This window comes from Somniosus microcephalus, chromosome 21 (genome assembly GCF_052327205.1).
Source record: "Somniosus microcephalus isolate GS21.2 chromosome 21, FLI_Smic_1.0, whole genome shotgun sequence".
NCBI lineage: Eukaryota > Metazoa > Chordata > Chondrichthyes > Squaliformes > Somniosidae > Somniosus > Somniosus microcephalus.
In genome coordinates this window covers 31,647,684-31,672,681 of record NC_141007.1, presented here as the reverse complement: position 1 = coordinate 31,672,681, position 24,998 = coordinate 31,647,684, and the positions used below count along the sequence as shown (strand labels likewise).

Genomic DNA, 24,998 nt, shown 5'->3' with positions numbered 1-24,998 from the left:
CTGCGTTCAATAATAGCCAATACATGTTTAATGTGTTTTAAATAAATGTCTGTGGCATTCCCGCTGCCCTTTGCCCCTGGAGTGCTTTGTGCATTGAGTGCTGCTGGAGTTTTGCTAAGTGGGAGAAAAATCATTTAAGTGTATTTTGTGAATTTTAGTGTGTTAAGAAGTCAATTATTTGAAGTAAGTTTAATTTTTTAAGGGTTTTTTAAACTCTTGGGCAGTTTAAACAGGAAGTAGAATCCAGGTATAAAAGGGGAGGGGCTAGTGCAGTGCACGGAGTGCTTTGTGCATTGAGTGCTGTTGGAGTTTTGCTAAGTGGGAGAGTTCGGGCAAGTGGGAGGTGAGGGTGTGTTTTTTGCTCTGTTTTATTCCCCACTCCCAGGCTTAGACAGCACTGCGGAGGCGGAGCAGCGAGACGAGTCAACCAAACAGGCTCCACAGACAGTATTCAAGGAGGAGGTTGGTGATCAGCTGGTTGGTTGGTTTTCTTCCTTCTCTTCTCTTTCATACCTTTAAGTTGGTAAGTCCTATTGAATAGTGGTGTGATATTATCATATATATCCGGGCAGGGTCTTCATAACTAATAATAAGAAATTTAATTAATTATATAGAATGGAGCAGGTGATGTGTTACTGTTGCGAGATGTGGGAGCCGTTGAACCCCATTGAGGCTAATGGTGATTACATCTGCGACAAGTGTTTGCTGCTAGAGGAACTCAAGTTCCATGTTATGGAGCTTGAGACTGAGCTTCGGACACTGCGACACATCAGGGAGGGGGAGAAGTTCCTGGACTCTATGTTTCAGGAGATGGTCACACCTATGAAGTTAATTACTGCAGATGTAGTCCGTGGTCAGGGACAGGACGGTGTGACTACGAGTGAGGAAGGTACAGGGATCCAGGATGTAGTGTTGAAGGAGACGCAGCCCTTGTTCTTGTCCAGCAGGATCGAGGTTCTTACTCCCTGTGAGGGCGGGAGCAGGGACTGCAGGGAGGATGAGCAACCTGGCCACAGCACCATGGTACAGGGGGCCATTCAAGTGGAGGGAGTAAAAAGAAATGTTGTAGTGGTAGGGGATAGTATCATTAGGGGGATAGATAGGGTTCTCTGCAGTCAAGAGCGGGAGTCCCGAAGGCTGTGTTGGCTGCCTGGTGCCAGGGTTAAGGACATCTCTTCTGGGCTGGAAAGAAACTTGCAGTGGGAGGGGGAGGATCCAGTTGTCGTGGTCCATGTTGGTACAAACGACGTAGATAGGACAAGGAAGACGGTTCTGTTAAAGGAGTATGAGCAGCTAGGGGTCAAATTAAAAAACAGAACCTCAAGGGTAATAATCTCTGGGTTATTACCTGAGCCACGAGCGAATTTGGCTAGGATAAATAAAATTAAAGAGTTAAATGCGTGGCTCAAAGACTGGTGTGGGAGAAATGGGTTTTGCTTCTTGGGACACTGGCACCAGTACTGGGACAGGAGGGAGCTGTTCTGTTGGGACGGACTCCACTTGGCCAGTGCTGGGACTAGAGTCCTGGCGAATCATATAACTAGGGCTGTAGAGAGGGCTTTAAACTAATTAGTGGGGGGGAGGTTTCTAGAGAGCAAATAATAGAAATGACAACAGAGAAGGTCATAGACTTAGGTAGCAGTGGGGGAATTAAAAAACAGAATGTGTCAGGAAGGGACAGAAGGTATGGAGTAAAAAGTAAAGTACTAAAAAGGGAAAAAACAGGAACTAAGTGTTACAAAACATATTTGAAAGTTCTTTATCTGAATGCACGTAGCATTCATAACAAAATGAATGAGTTAACGGCACAAATAATGACATATGGGTATGATCTTGTGGCCATTACAGAAACATGGCTGCAGGGTGACCATGACTGGGAATTAAACATACCAGGTTATTTAACAATCAGGAAGGACAGGCAGGAAGGGAGAGGAGGTGGGGTGGCTATGTTAATAAAGGAAGGAATCACTATAATACAGAGAAATGATATTGGGTCAAAGGAGCAGGATAGTGAAACAGTTTGGGTGGAGGTAAGGAATAATAAGGGGAAAAAAACACTAGTGGGTGTAGTCTATAGGCCTCCGAACAGTTGCAACTCTGTTGGACGGAGTATTAATCAGGAAATAGTTGAGGCTTGTAATAAGGGAACAGCTATAATTATGGGGGATTTTAATTATCATATTAACTGGACAAATCAAATTGGGCAGAGCAGCCTTGAGGAAGAGTTCATTGAGTGTATTAGGGATGGGTTTCTTGAGCAGTATGTAACTGAACCGACCAGGGGGCAAGCAACCTTAGATTTGGTCCTGTGTAATGAGACAGGATTAATTAAAAATGCCCTAGTAAAGGATCCCCTTGGAATGAGTGACCATAACATGGTTGAGTTCCATATTCAATTAGAGGGTGAGAAGGTTGGATCTCAAACAAGCGTGCTGAGCTTGAATAAAGGAGACTATGAAGGTATGAGAGCGGAATTAATTAGAGTGGACTGGGAAAATAGATTAAAGGGTAAGACGGTACATGACCAGTGGTGTACATTTAAGGAGTTATTTTACAACTTCCAAAAAAAATATATTCCACTGAGGAAAAAAGGGTGTAAAAGAAAAGATAGCCATCCGTGGCTAAGTAAAGTAATTAAGGATAGTATCCGACTAAAAACAAGGGCATATAAGGTAGCCAAATCTAGTGGGAGGATGGAAGATTGGGAAGTCTTTAAAAGACAGCAAAAAATAACAAAAAGATTGATTAAGAAAGGGAAGATAGATTATGAAAGTAAATTAGCAAAAAATATAAAAACAGACAGTAAAAGTTTCTATAGTTATATAAAAAGAAAAAGGGTGGCTAAAGTAAATGTTGGTCCCTTAGAGGATGAGACCGGGAAATTAATGGTGGGAAACATGGAGATGGCAAAAACACTGAACAATTATTTTGTATCAGTCTTTACAGTAGAGGACACTAAGAATATCCCAACACTGGACAAACAGGGGGCTCTAGGGGGGGAGGAACTAAATACGATTAAAATCACTAAGGAAGTGGTACTTGGTAAAATAATGGGACTCAAGGCGGATAAATCCCCTGGACCTGATGGCTTGCATCCCAGGGTCTTGAGGGAAGTAGCGGTAGGGATTGTGGATGCATTGGTAATAATTTTCCAAAACTCACTGGACTCAGTAAAGGTCCCGGCAGATTGGAAAACTGCTAATGTAACACCCTTATTTAAAAAGGGTAGTAGGCAGAAGGCTGGAAACTATAGACCTGTTAGCCTAACATCTGTGGTTGGTAAAATGTTAGAGTCCATTATTAAGGAGACAGTAACGGGACATTTGGATAAACATAATTTAATAGGGCAAACTCAGCATGGTTTCATGAAGGGGAAGTCATGTTTAACAAATTTGCTTGAGTTTTTTGAGGAAGTAACATACAGGGTGGATAAAGGGGAACCAGTGGACGTAGTGTATTTAGACTTCCAAAAGGCATTTGACAAGGTGCCACACAAAAGATTATTGCTCAAGATAAAAAATCACGGGATTGGGGGTAATATTCTGGCGTGGGTGGAGGATTGGCTCTCTAACAGAAAGCAGAGAGTTGGGATAAATGGTTCGTTCTCAGATTGGCAACCAGTAACTAGTGGTGTTCCGCAGGGGTCAGCGCTGGGTCCCCAACTCTTTACAATCTATATTAATGATTTGGAGGAGGGGACCGAGTGTAACATATCAAAGTTTGCAGATGATACAAAGATGGGAGGGAAAGTAGTGAGTGAGGAGGACATAAAAAACCTGCAAAGGGACATAGACAGGCTAAGTAAGTGGGCAGAGATTTGGCAGATGGAATACAATACTGGAAAGTGTGAGGTTATGCACTTTGGCAGGAAAAATCATAGAGCAAGTTATTATCTTAATGGCAAGAAACTGGAAAGTACTGTAGTACAAAGGGATCTGGGGGTCCTGGTGCACGAAACTCAAAAAGTTAGTATGCAGGTGCAGCAAGTGATTAAGAAGGCCAATGGAATGTTGGCTTTTATTGCTAGGGGGTTGGAATATAAAAACAGGGAGGTATTGCTGCAGTTGTACAAGGTATTGGTGAGGCCGCACCTGGAATACTGCATACAGTTTTGGTGTCCATACTTAAGAAAAGACATACTTGCTCTCGAGTCAGTACAAAGAAGGTTCACTCGGTTAATCCCGGGGATGAGGGGGTGGTCATATGAGGAGAGGTTGAGTAGATTGGGACTCTACTCATTGGAGTTCAGAAGAATGAGAGGCGATCTTATTGAAACATATAAGATTGTGAAGGGGCTTGATCGGGTGGATGCGGTGAGGATGTTCCCAATGATGGGTGAAACTAGAACTAGGGGGCATAATCTTAAAATAAGGGGCTGCTCATTCAAAACTGAGATGAGGAGAAACTTCTTCACTCAGAGGGTGGTAGGTTTGTGGAATTTGCTGCCCCAGAAAGCTGTGGAAGCTACATCATTAAATAAATTTAAAACAGAAATAGATAGTTTCCTAGAAGTAAAGGGAATAAAGGGTTACGGGGAGCGGGCAGGAAATTGGACATGAGTCTGGGTTCGGAATGGTCATGGCCCTGTGGGTAGTGGAGCGGGCCCAGGGGCCGTGTAGCCTTGTTCTGCTCCTACTGTGTTCTAATTCTGTTAGATTTCAGGAGATGGTTTTATTCCTGTTCCTGGCTGGGGTGGAGATCGCCTTTACAGAAGGTAAGTACTGTAGAAAATATAGGGACAGAGTGATCTCCTGGAAGAATTTCGATCGCCTAGATGGGTCGGAGAGGAATTTCCCAGATTTTTTTCTCCCAAATTGGCCATTGGGTCTTTATCTGGTTTTTCGCCTCTCCCGGGAGATCACATGGGTTCGGGTGGATGCAGAGTGATAGAAGATTTGAGGTTAGGATCAGATCAGCCATGATCTTATTGAATGGTGGAGCAGGCTCGAGGGGCCGATTGGCCTACTCCTGCTCCTATTTCTTATGTTCTTATGTTCTTATGGTCCCACTCCTCTGCCAGGTTTAGCCATGGCCCTGATGTTTGCCAACCCGTTCCAGCCTCGGACCTGGTGCAGTTTTCATTCCCTGGTCAGCCTAAATGTTTCCCCATCGCCTGTGGCCTAGTTGTGTTGCATTGGCAAATGGAAATCTTGGAGACATGAGAGGAGGAAGTAGAAGGGGTAAATCTCAGAAGCATTAAATAAATAGAAGTGGCAAGGAGTGGGCAAGAAAGGGAGGCAGAAATGGCCGGTCTCCTTGAATTATTCTCAACATTGAGAAAAACCATCAGCAAGTCCTTATTTATCACTGATTTTTTAATCTCTATTACACAAAGTATTGCCTTAGGAAAAGATACAGGGGGAAAAATTTGGTTGCTTTGCACTTCCCGTTAGCGCCCCAAGAGGGAGCTAACGGGGCGCAAACCAACTAGTGCCCGGGCGCAGCGCCGCCAACGCCTCCCGCGAAATTCAGCGGGAGGGCGCTAACCGTTAGCGCCCCACGGCACTGCGCCGCCGGCGATGACATCATCGCCCTGCGCAGCGCCCCGCTCGCGCCCCAGCCACGATCTTCGGTAGTGCCTCCTGACTTACCGCCGGACGCTATGTCCGACGGGGTCAGGGGGCCTATCTGCGGCCGGGGCGGCGCTATTTAAAGGCAAGGTGCCGGGCGACCATTTTTGTTGCCGGCCGCCTGCCAGCACCTGCCTCCGCTCCCGTCCCCGGCCTCCGGTCTCCGGTCTCCTTGAATCATTCTCAACATTGGAGAAAACCCATCAGCAAGTCCTTATTCGGCACTGATTTTTTAATCTCTCTATTACACAAAGTATTGCCTTAGGAAAATATACAGGGGGAAAATTTGGTTGCTTTGCGCCTCCCGTTGTGTGAGTGGAGTGCCGGCTGTGTTCCATGATCCCGATCCCCGGTGGCCCAGCTGGGCCCCAGGTGACGCTGCGCAAGTCCCCTCCCCTTTAAGAAGGGGAGGAAGGCCTGCGCGATGTGCCGCAGCGACGTAGCGCCACAATATTCCCTTGCAGCGCCCCAAGAGGGAGCCAGGGCGCTAGCGCCCCAAAGGGTCGCGACTCAATTTCTCCCCCACGGTGTCAAAATAAAGAGTAACTGATATCTGCAATCTTCTACAAAGAAAACTTATATTCATCAACCAACCATGGGTAATGCCATGGGCAAGTTACGAGTTGCTTTAAACTCATTTATATGGTTATCACCATGACTGAAAGGCAGTCTCTCCTCTCTCTCCCCCCAGGTTCTCAGTGGAACTCTCCTTTCCTTCCTCAGCTCCTTGCTCACCCTGGGGCTCTTCACCGCTCCCAGTTCATGCTGGCTCTCTTCTCTCTCCCCTCAGTTCCCACTGGCGCTCTTTTCCCCACCCCTTCTCTGCTCAGCTCTGCTACAGGCAAATAAATGCTGCTGTGGGCAGGAATTATTGTCCACAGCAGTGATGACCCCCTGGAGCAGCAGGTGATCAGAACAGGAGGAGCACTGAGGGCGGAGCAGGAAATGGCTCACCCTTCTTTCTGTCTCCGGGCCAATGGAAACGTGTATGGGTGTTGTGTGATTCACAGCCATAATATAACTCTGGACTTGCTGCTTGCACTTTGCACTCCACAGCTACCAGTCTCAGACCAATAGTGCAGTATAACTGCAGCCAAAGTCTTCACAGCAAGCATTACAGCACAAAGAGGCAGCTTCTATGAAAGCATTTACTTAGCAACAGGAAACGAAGGTAACCAAGCCTTTTGTTGCAAGAAACACACATAATTTTGGTTACAGTGTATAGCCTGTCACTAAGCACCTCACGCTATATACAGTATTTAATTGAGCCTAGTATCCACCTCTCTCCTCTGTTAAAGAAATCCCTTGCTCCTTATCACATACAGAGTAAACAAGCATTGGGAATGTCCTCTTAATACATAATTTACCAAGCAACAAGCCTCAAAGCAAAACTGGCAGCTATCCAGTTCTTTTGCTAGTTTTGAACTCTTCATATTAGTAACATGCATCATGTTGACAAGTTTAATTCAAAATCCAGCAACGGTAGAAATTTGTCTCGGGCGGTGACAGAAAACGGGCGGTAATGGATCGGCCGCCCGTTATACGCAGCGCCGGATATTCAGATGCATTGACTCCAATAGAATTCAATATCTGGCGCTGCGTATAACGAGCGGCCGATCCGATCCGATACCACCCGTTCTGCGCCACCGCCCAAGACGAATTTCTAGGCCTTTACTTCTACTGCTAAATTTCGCGGACTCAAACTTTATTTTATTTTGTCTTCGGCCCTATGTTCTCTCCTCCTGGGGGTAGTAGCTCACTCTAGAGGGACAGTTACAGAGGTTCCAGCAGCCATTCAGCATCTCAAGCAGGTGACCTTTCTTCAGGTGCAAGGCCACAACGCTATTCAACTATGGAGGCATCACAAATTAGCCAGTTCCCACCCTCACCTGACAGCCGCACACGCCGCCTTCTTTTTAGCAGTTGCTGGATAATTGGAACTCGGTGGCCCGAGTCCAGCGGCTCTATGACCAATTGTATTCCCTCTCCCCACACTCCTGCTTCACCTGACGTCAGCTAGCTCAGCACAGGCCAGGGATTAAATCTGGGATTTTCCTGGTCTGTCTGGCTCAGTATCACAATCTGTTCTATGGATATTAGTAATGCTCCTGCTGTACAGACATTTTTTTTTCTTAAGTTTAGGAGACCCAGGTCAAGGGTCATGCCCTATAGTGCAAAGCACCATCAAGGCTGAAAGACAAAGGGGTAGATTTTCATCTGACAACTTGGGCGTAAAACTACCATTGCAGATCCTCCGCTCATTATAGAAACTGCCCGATTTTCATTTCAATTGATTTTAATTACCCGGTCGTTAAGTTAAAAATCTAACCCAAGGTGTCAAGAGGTAGTAGCTAGTACTTGATGCAACTTGAAGAAGAATTGGAAAGTAAGGAGCATCTCTTCGCAAGTAAAACTCTGGTTATGTGAAAATTTGATTCTGTTTCATTGCATGGTAGTGAAACACAGTGCCTTAGGGCAGAAGATGGACTAACAATGTGAAGGCAAAAATGGATCTCCTCGAAAACCATTCTAGACCTTTGTGGGATCCATAGGCTTAGAAATGATACATACATAGAGTCATAATGGCTCAGAAGGAGGCCATTCGGCCCATCATGTCTGTGCCGGCTCTCTGTAGAGCAATCCAGTCAGTCCCATTCCCCCGCTCTATCCCCGTAGCCCTGCAGGTTTATTTCCCTCAAGTCCTATCCAGTCTCCCCTTGAAAACACTGAGTGTCTCCGCTTCCACCACTTCCATCGGCAGCGAGTTCCAGGTCCTCAGCACTCGCTGCGTAAAAATGTTTTTCCTCACGTCCCCCCTGTATCTTTTGCCCAAAACCTTAAATCTGTGTCCCCTTGTCCTTGTACCATCAACTAGTGGGTACAGCCTTTCCCCGTCTAGCTTATTCAAACCCGATCAAATCACCCCTCAACCTCCTTTGCTCTAATGAAAACAAATCCAGCTTCTCCAACCTGTCCTTGTAGCTAAGAACCCCATCCCCGGAACCATTCTGGTAAATCTCCTCGGCACCCTCTCAAGGGCCTTCACATCCTTCCCAAAGTGTGGTGACCAGAACTGGATGCAATACACCGGTTGTGGCCTAATCAGCGCTTTATAAAGATTTAAAAAGATACAATGCAATATGAAAGAGGATTGCAACAATTAAATGCAGAAGAGGACTCAAATAGTTGGGATATGCAAGTGGAATAAAGGGTGACAGACTGGCAAAGCTTGTTATACATGGTTGTGTAGTGGGATCTAGACCAAGTGAAAAACCATAAAACCAATGATGTTAGGGCCAAACAATTTAATTTCTTGGAAGCAGTGAATTGCCCACATGATAGAAGGATTAGCATGACTTTATTCACAATCCATTCATTGACCCGTTAGGAGAAAGTCATGTGGCCTCATCATCGGCTTCTTTTTCTGAAGATACAGGAAACTTTGTGTTATCCGGAGGCTAAATGTCCAGCAAGCTCGAGCCACTGGCAAAAATCAGGAGCCGTTTTGTTAGGTTTTTTTCTTCTTGTGGCTTTTTTTTCCAACAGTCAGGCCCTGCAAAGTCTCTCTGAAGCTGTTGCTAAGCTACAGAGACGCTTCCAAGGTACGGCCAACTGTTTAGAAGCTGTTGCTAAGCAACAGTGTTTGTTGCCAGATACGGAGCTGAAAAGCTCTGTATGTTTCAACATTAGCGCTGGTTTGTCCGGCAGTTTTGAGGGAACGGCAACAGCTCGGTCCCGTCGGTGCCGGATAGCACAAAGTTTCCTGTAGATGGAAGAGTTAAAGTAGAATAATACCATTTTTTAAGAGTTTTAAAAGCATGTAGGAGGAAGGGAAGCCTAAGGGAGAAAAAGGAACTCCATCATTCGGAGGTCCAAGAAAAGAATGAGTTGGTGTAGACAATAGTACAATAAGCTTTGATTTCAACACAGTGAGCAGGCAGGGAGGAAGCAGTATTTACAACTTAGGAGGAACAGAATGGAAAGGTATGAGAAGCTATGGAATAGTATTGATACAAAGGAAGAACATTTTCATAGAGAGAGAGTAAATCATCTAGCTCTCTCTCAACTGCAATGAAGATCAAAATAATCATTGCAAATGTTTGTGTCACAGCCTACAACATATTATGAAACACATTTCAAAGGACAGACCCACAATAAACTGATCACTACTTTCAGTACAGTATGTAGCTTCATTCATTTGTGTTAAAAAGATGGTCATAAATCATCCACACTGGTGGGATCATTTTAAAAAGTCTTTCAAGTTTGCAAAATAATGCTCACACAATATCTAATTTAGTTTGTCCAGTTTCTTCCTTCCACCAGTTAAATTTATTTTCAGATTTTAAAAAGTTAAAAATGTAAAATATCACATTTATCTCAATAGCCAGAAATAAGCTTAATGGAGCTCAAAAATGCACACTGAAGAAACTCGAACAGCATATTGCTGAGGCAAATCAAAGGATGGAGAATTGATCTCTTCTTCATATCAGAGCGGAAATGCTAACACAGTCCTCAGGTTTTTACCTCCTCCCTCTTTCTCTCCCAGTACAGATATCACTGGGCCACACACAGCCTACAGCCAGCAAGATAGCTGATCAATTGGCTCCCAATGTTTTTTTATCAATGTAGCTCTACGAGCAGTCACCAAGAGGCATGTATAGTGGGCCCGCAACAACAAGACCTCTGAATTTCCTCTGCCTGTGGAAAGAGGCCTGGCTTCTAGAACAAACCCGAGATTCGGAAATCAGCAGAGTGCAAGTCATCGTGTCCGTATCCCTCCACATGTGGCTCCCTGGGGAGGTGCTCCAATATACCGCCATTAATGCTCAAACATCCTTTTTGTCATCTTTTCCTTCAGTTACACAATTTCTTCTCAGAAACAGGTCTGTGGGTACACACAGTCATAATTGTACCTGGTAATTGTGTGTAGGCACTTTATTTTTGGAAGAACCTACTCTAAGAGCTCAGTTTACACCAGCCCCATTGGTGCATTCAAAAAATTTTCTAATTGCAGACAGTGCAATACTTTACTTAGGGCGTTTTTTAAATTTGAGTTTTAAATTTAATCTAAAACTTTTTAAATAAAAAGCATTACAGCAGCTGTCAGTGCTGATGGCATGACATTATTGCAATGTTACGCATGCTTGAGCCTGGTTAAAGTGACCTTCCTTCAAGAGACACATTCACCAAGCAACAAAATCAAACAAAAATTCACCCTCCTCTTTTTTTTGTCCTCGCTCCCATCTCCTCCCCTGAAAGTATTAACTGATTGGTTGTGTATGGTTGCCGTGGCACTGGGTGCCCCTTGGTACCTTGATCATGGAGACATTACTCATGTGTGAGACTAAAATCCGAGTGCCAGCAGGCTAACCAAATGGTAGACTTTCAGCAGAGGATATTGGATAGGAATCAGGAGCAAGAAGCATGATTAATTTTCCCCTCTCTATACAGAGGCTAATTATAGCACCCTTACTGCTCCCCAGCCGAGATCAGCCAAGTCAATAAGAGAGGGGCGGGAAATTGATCCTGGGATTTTCCTGGCCTAAGCTATCGGCGATGATTGTAAAATGCCTTTCCTCTCGAATGTTCTTCCTTTCTCTCCTGAAAACACTTGCTGGTGTACGGGTCTATAGCCACTGCCAATCCTCTTGTGCTCGGACCAAGTCTGCATGTGCCCGTCTGGAAAGCAAGTTTGACTGTAGAGGGTATCATAGCCAAGCTTAAGCCTGTCTTCACTCAACCTTCAACACTTCTGCTTTACAACATAGAAACATAGAAGATAGGAGCAGGAGTAGGCCATTCGGCCCCTCGAGCCTGCTCCGCCATTCAATGAGATCATGGCTGATCATCCAAATTCAGTACCCTGTCCCTGCCTTCTCCCCATATCCCTTGATCCCTTTAGCCTTAAGAAATATATCTAACTCCTTCTTGAATATATTTAATGAATTGGCCTCCACTGCCTTCTGTGGTAGAGAATTCCACAGGTTCACCACTCTCTGGGTGAAGAAATTCCTCCTCATCTCTGTCCTAAATGGCTTACCCCTTATCCTTAGACTGTGACCCCTGGTTCGGGACTCCCCGGTTCGGGACTCCCCCCACCATCGGAAACATCCTTCCTGCATCTAGTCTGTCTAGTCCTGTTAGAATTTTATAAGTTTCAATGAGATCCCCTCTCATTCTTCTAAACTCCAGCGAGTACAAGCCCAATCAACCCAATCTCTCCTCATACGTCATTCCTGCCATCCCAGGTATCAGCCTGGTGAATCTTCGCTGCACTCCCTCCATGGCAAGAACATCCTTCCTCAGATAAGGGATCACTGGACAGTATTAAGGAGTGGAAGACCGGGTTAATTATTCACCTCTTTCGCCCCAGGACACAGTCAAAAAGTTACAGAAAATCATAGTTTCCATCAATGGAATGTACTTTTATTTTATGTAGTACAGTGTTTATAGAGTTACAAGAACTGGTTACATCAATTTGTCAGAAACAATAGATATAAATTCAAGATGACACTAATATTGTTTTGTCTTTAACTCTGGCTGCAATGTAGTTGAAGATTGATTTATAGCCTCTTGTCACACTTATTATGGGTTTAGGGCTGAGACTGAGGTACACTGTAACCCATAGCAACAACAGCCCAAAATACTCAACAACACATGACATGGTGATGACTGCCAGGTGTTTACGGTTTCAATGGGAAAATGAACAGAATTCTTGAACGACAGCCCCAAAACACCAGTTAAAATCCCCAAATCCAATGTAATAAAAGCAGGACTTGACAGAATTAGTCATCAGAAACCATTGGTTCAAATTATGAGTGAACAGAAATGTGGAATGCAATCCCCAAAACACCAGTACAATCCTTCAATCCCACTTAATAAAAACAAAACCTGAGCTATTCAGTCACCATTAGCCAGCGGACCTGCTCCTGTACTGAATAACACCTGCCTGAGTAAGGGAACGCTTTGCCCAAGTTACTTCGGGTGATTTTATTTAACCTCAGTTTTATTTCAGCACATTTCAGTAATGTTGCAACTGAACAAAGTTTTCACACTCTTATGTATTTCTGTATTCCCCTACTTAATGCCAATTAACTGAATTCATGTTAACATTGTAAACTGTGGAAAGTTATTTAAAAATCTAAGTCCCAGTGTGGAAATATTGAGACACAGCGCATTTTAAATGAATTGGATAATGGTTAAATTGACACCCATGTTCTTTTTAAACTTCTTCTGGGTCAGTGTATTGAAGAAAGCAGTGCAACGCAATGTGGACCTGAAGCTGTCTCTTCATAACCTGGTTCTAGTGAGACTCTAAGCTAGATGGGGAAAGGCTGTACTCACTAGTTGATGGTACAAGGACTAGGGGACACAGATTTAAGGTTTTGGGCAAGAGATACAGGGGGGGGATGTAAGGAAAAACTTTTTTTACGCAGCGAGTGGTGAGGACCTGGAACTCGCTGCCGACGGAAGTGGTGGAAGCGGAGACACTCAATGTTTTCAAGGGGAGACTGGATAGGCACTTGAGGGAAATAAACTTGCAGGGCTACGGGGATAGAGCGGGGGAATGGGACTGACTGGATTGGTCTACAGATGGGCCGAATGGCCTCCTTCTGTGCCGTTATGACTCTATGGTGACTTGCAGAAACCAAGAGTTCTTAAAATTCCTTTTTTGATGTATTTACCAAAAGAAAAAGGTCCTGTCTGGGTTGCTGGCACTGCTACACGTTATTGGGTAAGTTTCGAAATAAACCAAAATTCTAATCAGCAGAGATAGAGAAAAAAATGCAAATGCTGGAAACTTGAAGTATATTAAACCCAGCAACTCATTCAGTCCTGTCGAGCTGCTTGCATACCTTCCTGTTCTGATCAGGGTGGTCTGCACCTGAAATGTTAACCCATTTTTGTTTGCAGCGACCTGCCTTGCATTCCTAGCGTTGTCTGCTAAAAATGTTTTGGTTGAGCCGTGCCAATCTTTTCAATGAAACCCTTACCTCGTCTACCAGGGTTGAGAAGTGTTCCAGGGGGCAGTAAGCCAGGTCTCCGAACACCAGGCTGGTCTTCATGGAGTCCGCAGTCAGTTTCTCTTTGTGCCTTTTGACGAAGAAGACCGCCTTGTGTTTGCTGAGGTTTGGAAAGTCCAGGGTGGGCACCAGGTGGCCGGCCGGGCTGAGGGACAGCACCAGCACCATCTGATCGCTTCTCTCCAGAAAGTCCTGGATCACAAGCCGGTGCTCCTCGGTGCCCGTGCACTTGTGCCAGCGGTCAGCCTTCAGTTTCATGGCTTTCAGCACATAGTCCTGCAGGAAATCCCACCTCCGGTCAGAGCTGTTGCCCTCCATCGCTCTTCTATTCCCCTCTCTCTCTCTCTCTGCCTTTTCCTTGCTGTCGCTGGACAGCCCGCGATCTTGAAGCTGGAGTTGAGTGAGAGAGAGAGACACACACTGGGCTTTGGGCGGCTCGGCGTGTCGTGCCCATAGCAACGGTCTTGTTTGCAGGTTGCATTCACATGTGGAGCTTCAGGAACCAGACCGGCCTTCCGCACCGCAGGAGTGCTGTGTGACTGGGAGCAATTGTTGCCGACTTTCCCCGCACTCACTTTCTCTTACTGCCCAGCTTCCCCCCCCCGGGTCACCTTGTTAAAGCAAACATCTTTCCCCCTCTCCCCAAACCCATAGGCATTGTACTCAAATATTCACCCCCTCCCCCAATTCCGTAGGCATTGTACTCAAATATTCACCCTCGTGATGAAATATTCCATTCATCACTGCCTGTGACTGTGGTTGGTTTCAGGTTTCTCCTCACCATTGTATTGTATATCATCACTGCCTGTGACTGTGGTTGGTTTCAGGTTTCTCCTCACCATTGTATTGTATATTGGAATGTATGGAATGTGTTGTGTGTAGGGCTCCGCCCATACCTGGCCTCTATGTAAGCCAGCTCAGTCTGGCCTCATATCCAGTACTGCAGAGCTCCAAATGGAAGATACCTCTCTCCACTGCGTGTTATCTTCTAAGTTAATAAAAGCCTTGTTTTGTTCCGCTAACATCGAGTCTCGGGATTATTGAGGCACATCAATTTTATTAACTTATTTTTCAACACAATGGATCAACTCCTGAAACCCGAACGTTTGGATTTGGATCAGCATGCTCCGGACGCATCAGCACGCTTCGGACACTGGTTTATGTGTATGGAATTCTTCCTGGACAATTCCGCAGCCGTCAAAGACGCTACGGACGCTGCGAGTATGAAACTCAGAATTCTGCGGAATTGGGTAAGCCACCGGGTTTACCCCCTCATCCAAGACGCCGACACGTACCTGGCCGCCTGCGACATCTTAAAGGCACATTACCAGCAGCCTACGAATGAGGTGTATGCTAGGCATCTGCTCGCCACTCGCGCACAGCGACCTGGGGAATCGGTGGAGGAGTTCCTAGGCACCCTGAAAATGCTTGGCAAAGACTGCAAGTGCCGAGATGTAAAAGCCGCAGTGTACACCGACGAGCTTGTCCGCGATGCCTTTATCACAGGCCTCAGCTCCACTTACATCCGGCAAAGACTGCTGGAAAAAAACAGGATTGGACCTGAAACAGGCTGCGGACACCGCGCGATCCCTGGATGTGGCCCAGAGAAACTCGGATGCCTACTCTTCAGCCCGCGCCGTCCACGCCGCCACGTGTGCACCAAGGGCGCCGCCATCTTGGAAGGCATCTTCCCCGCCCGGCAGCCCGACACCGTCGGGGCCCCGCTCTCCCCCCAGAAGCCCTACGACAGCCGCGACGCGTCGGGGACCCAACTGCTACTTCTGCGGGCAGCCAAAGCACACCAGAAACCTGTGCCCGGCGAAAGGCACCACCTGCTTTAAGTGCGGTAAGAAGGGGCACTTCGGGAAGGTGTGCAGAGGGAACCCCGCCGGAAAACCAAAACCCGCCACCGCCGCGTGTGCGCCGTGGGAGCGGCCATCTTGGACGCCATCTTGCCCGACCTCGTGGGGTCCGCCATCTTGTGAGCAGACAGCGTGGACGCCATCTCGTCTCAATCAGGGCCCTACAGTGGCATCGGTCACAGTGGACCAGACCAGGCCCCACCCGCTATCCAAATCAATGGTGGACATCGAGGTAAACGGGTGCGGGGTTAAATGTTTAATTGACAGTGGAAGCACGGAGAGTTTTATCCACCCTGAACTGGTACAACAACTCTCCCTAAAGGTGGTCCCTACTCGGGGTACCATCTCTATGGCTGATAAAACCCAGACATCGACCATTCTGGGTTACTGCACGGTACAATTGTCCGTTAACAGGACCGTATACGATAATTTTAAAGTATTAATCATGAAGAATCTATGTGCGAGCGTGATCTTGGGCCTGGATTTCCAGTGCAACCACCAAAACATCACGCTCAAGTACGGTGGGTCCCAGCCGCCCCTCACAGTGTGCGGCCTGGCTACCCTGAAGGTAAAGCCGCCTTCGCTATTCGCGAACCTTACCCCTAACTGCCGGCCAATAGCGACCAAAAGCAGGAGGTACAGCTGGGAGGACAGGCGGTTTATCGCGACCGAGGTAGACAGGCTCCTGAAAGAGCGCATTATTGAATGCAGCAATAGCCCGTGGCGCGCCCAAGTGGTGGTGGTAAGGGGTAGCGAGAAGAAATGGATGGTGATCAACTATAGCCAAACGATCAACAGGTACACCCAACTAGACGCCTACCCGCTACCCCGCATATCAGAAATGGTGAACCAAATCGCCCAATACCGGGTGTTCTCCACCATCGACCTCAAGTCAGCGTACCACCAGCTCCCTATCAGACCAGAGGACCGCCCGTACACCGCCTTCGAGGCGAACGGATGCCTCTACCAATTCCTCAGAGTCCCCTTTGGGGTGACGAATGGGGTCTCGGTCTACCAGAGGGAGATGGATCGCATGGTCGATGACCACCACTTGCAGGCAACCTTCCCCTACCTCGACAACGTCACCATCTGCGGTCACAACCAGCAGGATCACGACTCGAACCTCGAGAGGTTCCTGAAAACCGCACAAAAACTCAACCTCACCTACAACGAGGACAAGTGCGTTTTCAACACCACGCGCCTCTGCATACTAGGCAGCGTGGTGGAGAATGGGGAAATCGGACCAGACCCCGACCGATTGCGCCCCCTACGGGAGCTGCCCCTGCCCAACACTCCCAAAGCCCTGAAAAGGTGCCTGGGGTTATTTTCTTATTATTCCCAATGGGTCCCCAACTACTCCGACAAAGCCCGCCCCCTCTTGAAAGCATCCTCTTTTCCGCTCTCTGCTGAGGCCCACGCCGCCTTCAAAAGCATTAAGCAGGATATTGAGCGGGCCATGCTACAGGCAGTGGACGAGAACACTCCATTTCAAGTGGAAAGTGATGCGTCTGACTTTGCCTTGGCGGCCACCCTCAACCAGGCGGGGCGGCCCGTAGCTTTCTTCTTGAGGACCCTCCAAGGGCCCGAGATCAGACACTCCTCCGTGGAAAAGGAGGCCCAAGCCATCGTGGAGGCAGTGCGCCACTGGCGCCACTACCTAGCTGGCAAACGCTTCACCCTACTTACCGACCAGCGGTCGGTAGCATTTATGTTCAATAATAAACAGAGGGGGAAGATCAAAAATGATAAGATTCTTAGGTGGCGGATCGAGCTCTCCACCTTCGAGTATGACATCATCTACCGGCCAGGGGCCCTTAACGAATCCCCAGATGCCCTCTCACGAGGGATGTGTGCCAGCGCCACCGGGGATCGGCTACAGACCCTCCACAACGACCTCTGCCACCCAGGGGTCACGCGGCTGTTCCACTTCATAAAGTCCCGCAACTTACCCTACTCGATTGAGGAAGTTCGGTCTCTGACCAGGAACTGCCGCACTTGCGCTGAGTGCAAGCCTCGGTTCTACCACCCTGATAGAGCCCACTTAATCAAAGCTACACGGCCCTTTGAGCGGCTCAGCTTAGATTTCAAGGGCCCCCTCCCGTCCGTCGACCGCAATGTTTACTTCCTGAACATTGTGGACGAATACTCCCGGTTCCCATTCGCCTTCCCCTGCCCAGACATGACCAGCGCCACGGTCATTAAATGCCTCAACAGCCTGTTCTGCCTGTTCGGTATGCCGAGCTACATCCACACGGATAGGGGGGCGTCCTTCATGAGTGAAGAGCTACGCCAGTACATGCTGTCCAGGGGTATCGCCATGAGCCGTACCACCAGCTACAACCCCCGGGGTAACGGTCAAGTGGAGCGAGAGAACGGGATAGTATGGAAAGCAGTCACTCTAGCTCTAAGGACCAAGGGCCTCCCTATCTCCCGCTGGCAGGAAGTCCTCTCAGATGTGCTCCATTCGATACGGTCGCTATTGTGTACTGCCACTAATGCCACGCCTCATGAACGAATGTTTAGCTTTCCCCGGAAATCCACCTCAGGCGTATCCATGCCGTCATGGCTCTCCACCCCAGGTCCGGCATTCGTGCGAAGGCATATGAGGGGCCATAAGACGGACCCTCTTGTGGAGCCAGTGCACCTACTCCACGCCAACCTCCAATACGCGTATGTCCGGCACACCGACGGAAGGGAGGGCACCGTGTCAATAAAAGACGTCGCCCCAGCCGGTAACGACAACAACCACGGCAATAGCAGCAACAACGACCACAGCAACTCTTACCCACCCACTACTCTTTCATCACCCCCGGAAGAACATCGACCAACGGCACCCCCACCAACTACCCCTTCAACAACCCTGGCGGCACCCCCGGCAGAGACCCAGGAGGCCACCGGGGACACCCAGCCGACACCCGCGACACCACAACAGCCACGTCGGTCGCAGAGGACTACCAAACCCCCGAACAGACTAAATCTATAGAAGGGGTGAATGTGATGAAATATTCCATTCATCACTGCCTGTGACTGTGGTTGGTTTCAGGTTTCTCCTCACCATTGTATTGTATATCATCACTGCCTGTGACTGTGGTTGGTTTCAGGTTTCTCCTCACCATTGTATTGTATATTGGAATGTATGGAATGTGTTGTGTGTAGGGCTCCACCCATACCTGGCCTCTATGTAAGCCAGCTCAGTCTGGCCTCATATCCAGTACTGCAGAGCTCCAGATGGAAGATACCTCTCTCCACTGCGTGTTATCTTCTAAGTTAATAAAAGCCTTGTTTTGTTCCGCTAACATCGAGTCTCGGGATTATTGAGGCACATCAACCCCCTCCCCCAAACCCGTAGGCATTGTACTCAAATATTCACCCCCTCCCCCAATTCCATAGGCATTGTACTCAAATATTCACCCCCCTCCCCCAAACCCGTAGGCATTGTACTCAAATATTCACCCCCTCTCCCAATTCCGTAGGCTTTGTACTCAAATATTCACCCCCTCCCCCCAAACCCGTCAGCATGGTACTGGAATATTCACCTCCCCTCTCTCCCCAAAAACACTTACTGGCCAAACTTTCAGCTCCTCTCCACACCATCCTGATGCCAAAAGAAAGAGGCTGGAAGTGAGAAATACTGTAACTGGAAAAAGGTAAAGGTTCTAAAGCTGGGAAAGATAGGCTGAGAGAGAAGAAAGGGGAGGGGAAAAGAAGGAAGGTGGAAGGGGAAAAGAAGGAAAGGAAAATAAGGAACAGGCAAAGGAGGAGACAGGGAGGGGAAAGGGGAGAAGAAAGGATGGAAGGAGCTAAAGGAAACGAGAGGAAAAAGGAAGGACATGGGAGTGAGAAATAAAAGAGGAACATCTTGTAAAGAACATGAAGCATGGAAGGGCAAACAAATGCACCCTTTCATGGGCTCTACCCCACTCATTTCATTTCCTGAGGGGAACATCTGCATAAATATTCCCTGCTCTTCAAAAAGTAATCTAGAAGAATGTTTATCAGTCCCCAAATACACTACTGGCCTCCATGGACACAATCCACCTGCCAACAGAACCACAGGGGCCATTGTATGTTATAAATAGTAAGAGTTAGATTAATATGGGAACCTAAACTCTAAGGTTCTCCACCCTATCAGAATATATTTAGCTTGATGGAAGCCTCTCCCCATTTCTAGGTCAGATTGAATTCACATTTTGAATTGAATGTTCTCTCTCAGTTCCCATATATTTTTCAAATGCTCTTGCTCTAGTTGCCCCATTCTACATTTTAAATGTGGATCATCTCTCTACCCGGTTCATACAGAATTGCAGACATGCATATATTCAATTAAGTCATCGTCAACTTCCTCAACAAATTGAGAGGCTATTGTTCCAAAGTTCCTCTATTATTACAAGAGTTGCACCCCATGAATTCTTGGAGGAGATACAAGGGGGTGTTCCACCCTGGACCAGGGAGAAAGAGATCCTATTATGGGCGCTCCAACTCCTGCTTGGGGCGCTACAACTGAATCTCAAACCGAGGGGCGATAAAATTAGCGTCCCGGCGGCATTAGCACCCAAAAGGGGTGACACTGAGGGGGAAAAATTGGGTGTCGCCCCTTTTGGGGGCACTAACGTCAGCGGGGCGCTAATTTTAGTGCCCCGATAAAAAGTTAGCGCCCCTCTGCCTGAGATTCAGTTGTAGCGCCCCAAGCAGTAGGTGGGGCGCTATTGGAAGCATTACACCTCCGTCTTGGGGCGCTACAACTGAAGATTGCGGTGCTACATGCAACAGCGCCACATGCAGTGGCACATAATGCCGCGTCGTTGCAGGCCTCCCTCCCCGGATTAAAGGGGAGGGGCCTAGTGCTGCACACACCGGGGCCCTGCTAGACCACCAAGGAGTGGGTTGCCGTGGAAACAGCCCAGCACCCAAGAGGAGTGCCGGGCTGAGTGATCACGCCCGGCACCCCGAGAAGAAAAGGGGAAGGGGGCAGGTGCTGGCAGTCGACCCAAATAAAATGGCCACCCGACACCTGCCACTTTTACTAGTGCCGCCGCCTCCACCGCAAAAACACCTCCCTGACCCTGTCAGACATATTGTCCGGCGATTGGTCAGGGGGCGCAACCCAAGTTTGCGGCTGGGGCGTGAGCGGGGTGCTGCACACGGCAATGACATCATCACTGGCAGTACAGCACCACAGGGTGCTACTGTCGCCACTAATCTCCCGCTGAATTTCGTGGGAGGCGCTCGCGGCGCCGTGTCCGGGCTCTAGGCGATTCACGCCCCGTTATAGCCCCCGGGGGCTATAACGAGAGGCACAAATCAACCCAATTTTTCCCCCCATAGGTCTTGTGAATATGGAACTTTCAACAATTTAATTTTGAAACTTCAAGTTGTTCAATTTATTTCCACAAATTGGCACGGTGACAGTGACAACTCACCACCGAGAGGAAAAGAACAATGGCCGAGAATTTCCTGCAACAGCAATATTGGCGACAGCTATCACAAGTTAGATCGTTGTGCTGCCCACTCCTCCAGTGGCAAAATGACCCCAACGTTTCCTAATTTTGTAATGTGAATATGCTGCAGCGAGCTTATTGGGGGAGCAGAAGTGGCGCAGCCAATTGCCAGTGAACGACTGAATTCAAGGCTGCTGGGGCGGCTTTGGTCAAGGATTGATCTTTGTTGTTTCTGGGGATTTTTTTTGTTCATTACATTTAAATTGCACTCGTTATTTCACACTTACCTGTAAAATCAGGATGGTACTGAAATCGGTTGCATCACATATATTTTTCTATAAAAGTGGAGTTCGATCATCCTGGAAATTCATTTCAATTGGAAGAATGTAGCAACTTTGTGAAAATTAATTTAAAAAATACGTTTGATGCTGCTGATTGAGTGAAACCAGCAGGGCACTCACAGAGAGGGAGAGCATCGACTGAGGGCTTGGGGTGTTGGAAGTAAGAGTGTGTGTGTGTGTGTGTGTGTTAAACATTACACAGAGTTTTTTTAAATTCACTTATGTGATGTGGGCGGCGCTGGCGATGCCAGCATTTATTGCCCATCCCTAGTTGCCCTCGAGAAGGTGGTGGTGAGCTGCCTTCTTGAACCGCTGCAGTCCGTGTGGTGAAGGTACTCCCACAGTGCTGTTAGGGAGGGATTCCAGGATTTTGTGCATCTTGTAGATGGTACACCCTGCAGCCACAGTACACCGGTGGTTCAGAGAGTGAATGTTTAATGAGGTGGATGGGGTGCCAATCAAGCGGGCTGCTTTGCCCTGGATGGTGTTGAGCTTCTTGAATGTTGTTGGAGCTGCACTCATCCAGGCAAGTGCTGAGTATTCCATCACACTCCTTACTTGTGCCTTGTAGATGGTGGAAAGCCTTTGGGGAGTCAGGAGTTGAGACACTCACTGCAGTATACCTAGCCTCTGACCTGCTCTTCTTACCACAGTATTTATGTGGCTGGTCCAGTTAAGTTTCTGGTTAATGGTGACCCCCAGGATGTTAATGTTGAGGGATTCGGCGATGGTAATGCCATTGAATGTCATGGGAAGGTGGTTAGACTCTCGCTTGTTGGAGATAGTCATAACATTCGCACCACAGAACTGCCAGGCAATCAGCCCAAGCTTGAACATCGTCCAGGTCTTGTTGCAAGTGGGCATGGACTGCTTCATTATCTGAGGAGTTGTGAATGGTGCTGAACACTGCAATCATCAGTGAGCATCCCCATTTCTGACCTTATGTTGGAGGGAAGGTCACTGATGAAGCAGCTGAAGATGTTTGGGCCTGGAAGGAAGAGTACCTGGAAGGAAAGCACTTTTGTATGTTTACGCAACTTGTTATCATACATTAGCAGAATGGGACTTATTAGGAGACTGACTGGTTAATACAAGGGGCCAAATCTAACAGCAATTGCACCGACACACCTCTCAGATCCCAGGCCGTCCACTGGAGTTTGCTGCAATCATTAAATCAATCTAGAATTACTGAGCTCCATGGAACAAGCGAGCAGAATGGATAAGCTGGTCCGCTGAATCTGACCACACTGAACCCAAAACAGCGAGTCTCTGCTTTTAATTCACCTAGTTGTAGTTCTGGTAAAATAATTAATTTTTAAAAAATTGTTCTGGGGGAAATCCGCAGATTTCCCATTTCCTAAGTAATGTAGGAGCAATGGTAAAGGTGAGGTGTAAGAAGCCACTATTCCTAGTGGAAGAATTTACTTCTAACTTATCCACACAGGACATTGAAGAAACTAGTTTTCCATCACTATCAAAGCTTTCACCGTTAATCAGAGAAGTTAGCCATCAAAATGCAATGAAATAGATGAACAATTGAACAATGTAATAACTTGACATTATTGCATACAGCACAGAAACAGGCCATTCGGCCCAACTGGTCACACTGGTGTTTATGCTCCACACGAGCCTCCTCCCACCCTGCTTCATCTCACCCTATCAGCATAACTCTCTATCCCTTTCTCCCTCCTGTGTTTATCTAACTTCCCTTTAAATGCATCTATGCTATTTGTCTCAACTCCCCCTTGTGGTAGCGAGTTCCACATTCTAACCACTCTCTGAGTAAAGAAGTTTCTCCTGAATTCCCTATTGGAGTTATTAGTGACGCTCTTATATTTATGACTCCTAGCTTTGTTCTCCCCCACAAGTGGAAACATCTTTTCAACCCTATTGAGCCCTTTCATAATCTTAAAGAGCACTATCAGGTCACCCCTCAGCCTTTAGAGAAAAGATCCTCAACTTGTTCAATATTTCCTGATCGGTTGGTATAACCTCTCAGTTCAGGTATCATTCTAGTAATTTTTTTTTTGTACCTTCTCCAGTGGCTCTCTCACCTTTTTTATAATATGGAGACGAGAACTGTGCACAGTACTCCAAGTGTGGTCTAACTAAGGGGGCGATTTTCCCAGCCCTGGGGAGGCAGGTATGGAGGCAGGACTGCTGGGAAAATGGCAAAATCTGGGGACGGCGCTGGGAGCCGCCTCCTCGAGGCGGGAAGGGGATTAGTGCCAATTAACTGCCTGTTAACGGGTAGTTAACAGGCAGTTTTTTGGATAATCCCTATTTTGCCACCTAAAGTGTGGGCTTCCCGATGGCTCCGAACCTCGCCAGGGTCAGCGAGGTGAGCCGTGGATCTGCAGGGGTCGGAGGGGCCGAGATGTCCAGTGTGCAGGTGAGTGATGGGTGCATGTGTGCAGGGGTAAGTGTGCGAGGTGAGTCGCAAGTGTTTACTTACCTTTGCTTCTTCCTCCAGGCTTCGTCCCTTCAGGTCTCGGGAGTCCCTCATCTCACCGGCAGAGAAAGCAGAAAGGCCGCTGAATTCTCAAATGCATCGGCCTTCTGCTTTCTGCTCAGGAAGGCTTTCTAATTGAGTCTTGAGATGCTCAGTGTTTGACAGCTTCACAGAGCTGTCAAACGATGACATTTCATCTGTCAAAAGCTCTTGACAGATGAAACATCACTTGCTGACATCACCAGCAACTGGCTTACGTCACCTATAACCGGCTTTCCCTTAACTGGCCTGCTAAACCCGCTGGGCGGGCTTAACAAGGTCAATCAAGGGAAAGTAGCGTGGGTTGACCGGACGTCGATGGAGGCGGGACTAAAACCCGACAAGCAGTAGTCCCGCCTCCAACACACGCCCATTGACAAAATCACCCCCTAAGATTCTATACAAGTTTAACATAACTTCTCTGCTTTTAAATTCTATCCCTCTAGAAATGAACCGCAGTGCTTTGTTTGCTTTTATTATGGCCTTATTAACCTGTGTCACTACTTTTAGTGATTTACCTATCTATACCCCTAGATCTCTTTGCTCCTCTACCACATTTAGACTCTTATTTTCCAAGGCTTTCTTATGAATCTATCAATTGCATAATGTGACCTATTAATCTACGTTGTTCTCATGCAGATACCATTCAAAAAACAATTGAGGCAGAGTTAAAATAGTGCAAAAAGGTAGCTCATTTCAATCATCAATAAATCTGTTACATTTAGCAACAAGTGCTTCAATTCACTGACAATACTTAATCGTTTAGTTACAACAGTATCGACACTGGGGGGGTCAGATTTGTTCAGGGTCACCGTCTATCTCTCTACCATTGCTTTAACACTGCAATTCCCACAGGGATGTCAGGGAAACAAAGACCTTTCTAAATCCTTCATCACAGCTACATTATAAATGAGATTCCCACCCAGCAATCAATTCTGGCGATACCATTAGTATCATAAATTAAATGTAATTTGGAGTAAAATCGGGCACAAGGGTCATCCTTGGAATTCAAATCGGTGTTGCCTCTTCAATTTAGTACCAGTATCGCATTAACATTGGTAGAACACATTGTTCTGACACCCATACTTCATCACAGCATTTTACTTGCTATTAACAGTTACTTGTTATTAAAGTAATAAAGATACTGATCGATGATGAGCTCGTTGATTTATGAAGCTAACCTGAAATAGACAACGCGAATATTACAAAAAAGGTACGGATTACATTAATGATCCACTATATTGTGCAGGCATCCCTTTGTATTTTTAAAAT

General features: G+C 47.1%; 1 protein-coding gene across 1 annotated transcript in view; it reads right to left on the bottom strand.

Moving 5' to 3' along the window:
* The window catches only part of LOC147102686 (dynein axonemal heavy chain 9-like), a 75,768-nt gene extending 61,856 nt beyond the window's left edge, over window positions 1-13,912 (bottom strand). Inside the window, exon 1 of the mRNA XM_085964101.1 lies at window positions 13,565-13,912. Coding sequence (XP_085820227.1) covers window positions 13,565-13,912 — 348 coding nt within the window. The remainder of the gene's footprint in view (window positions 1-13,564) is intronic.
* Window positions 13,913-24,998: the final 11,086 nt, after the last annotated feature.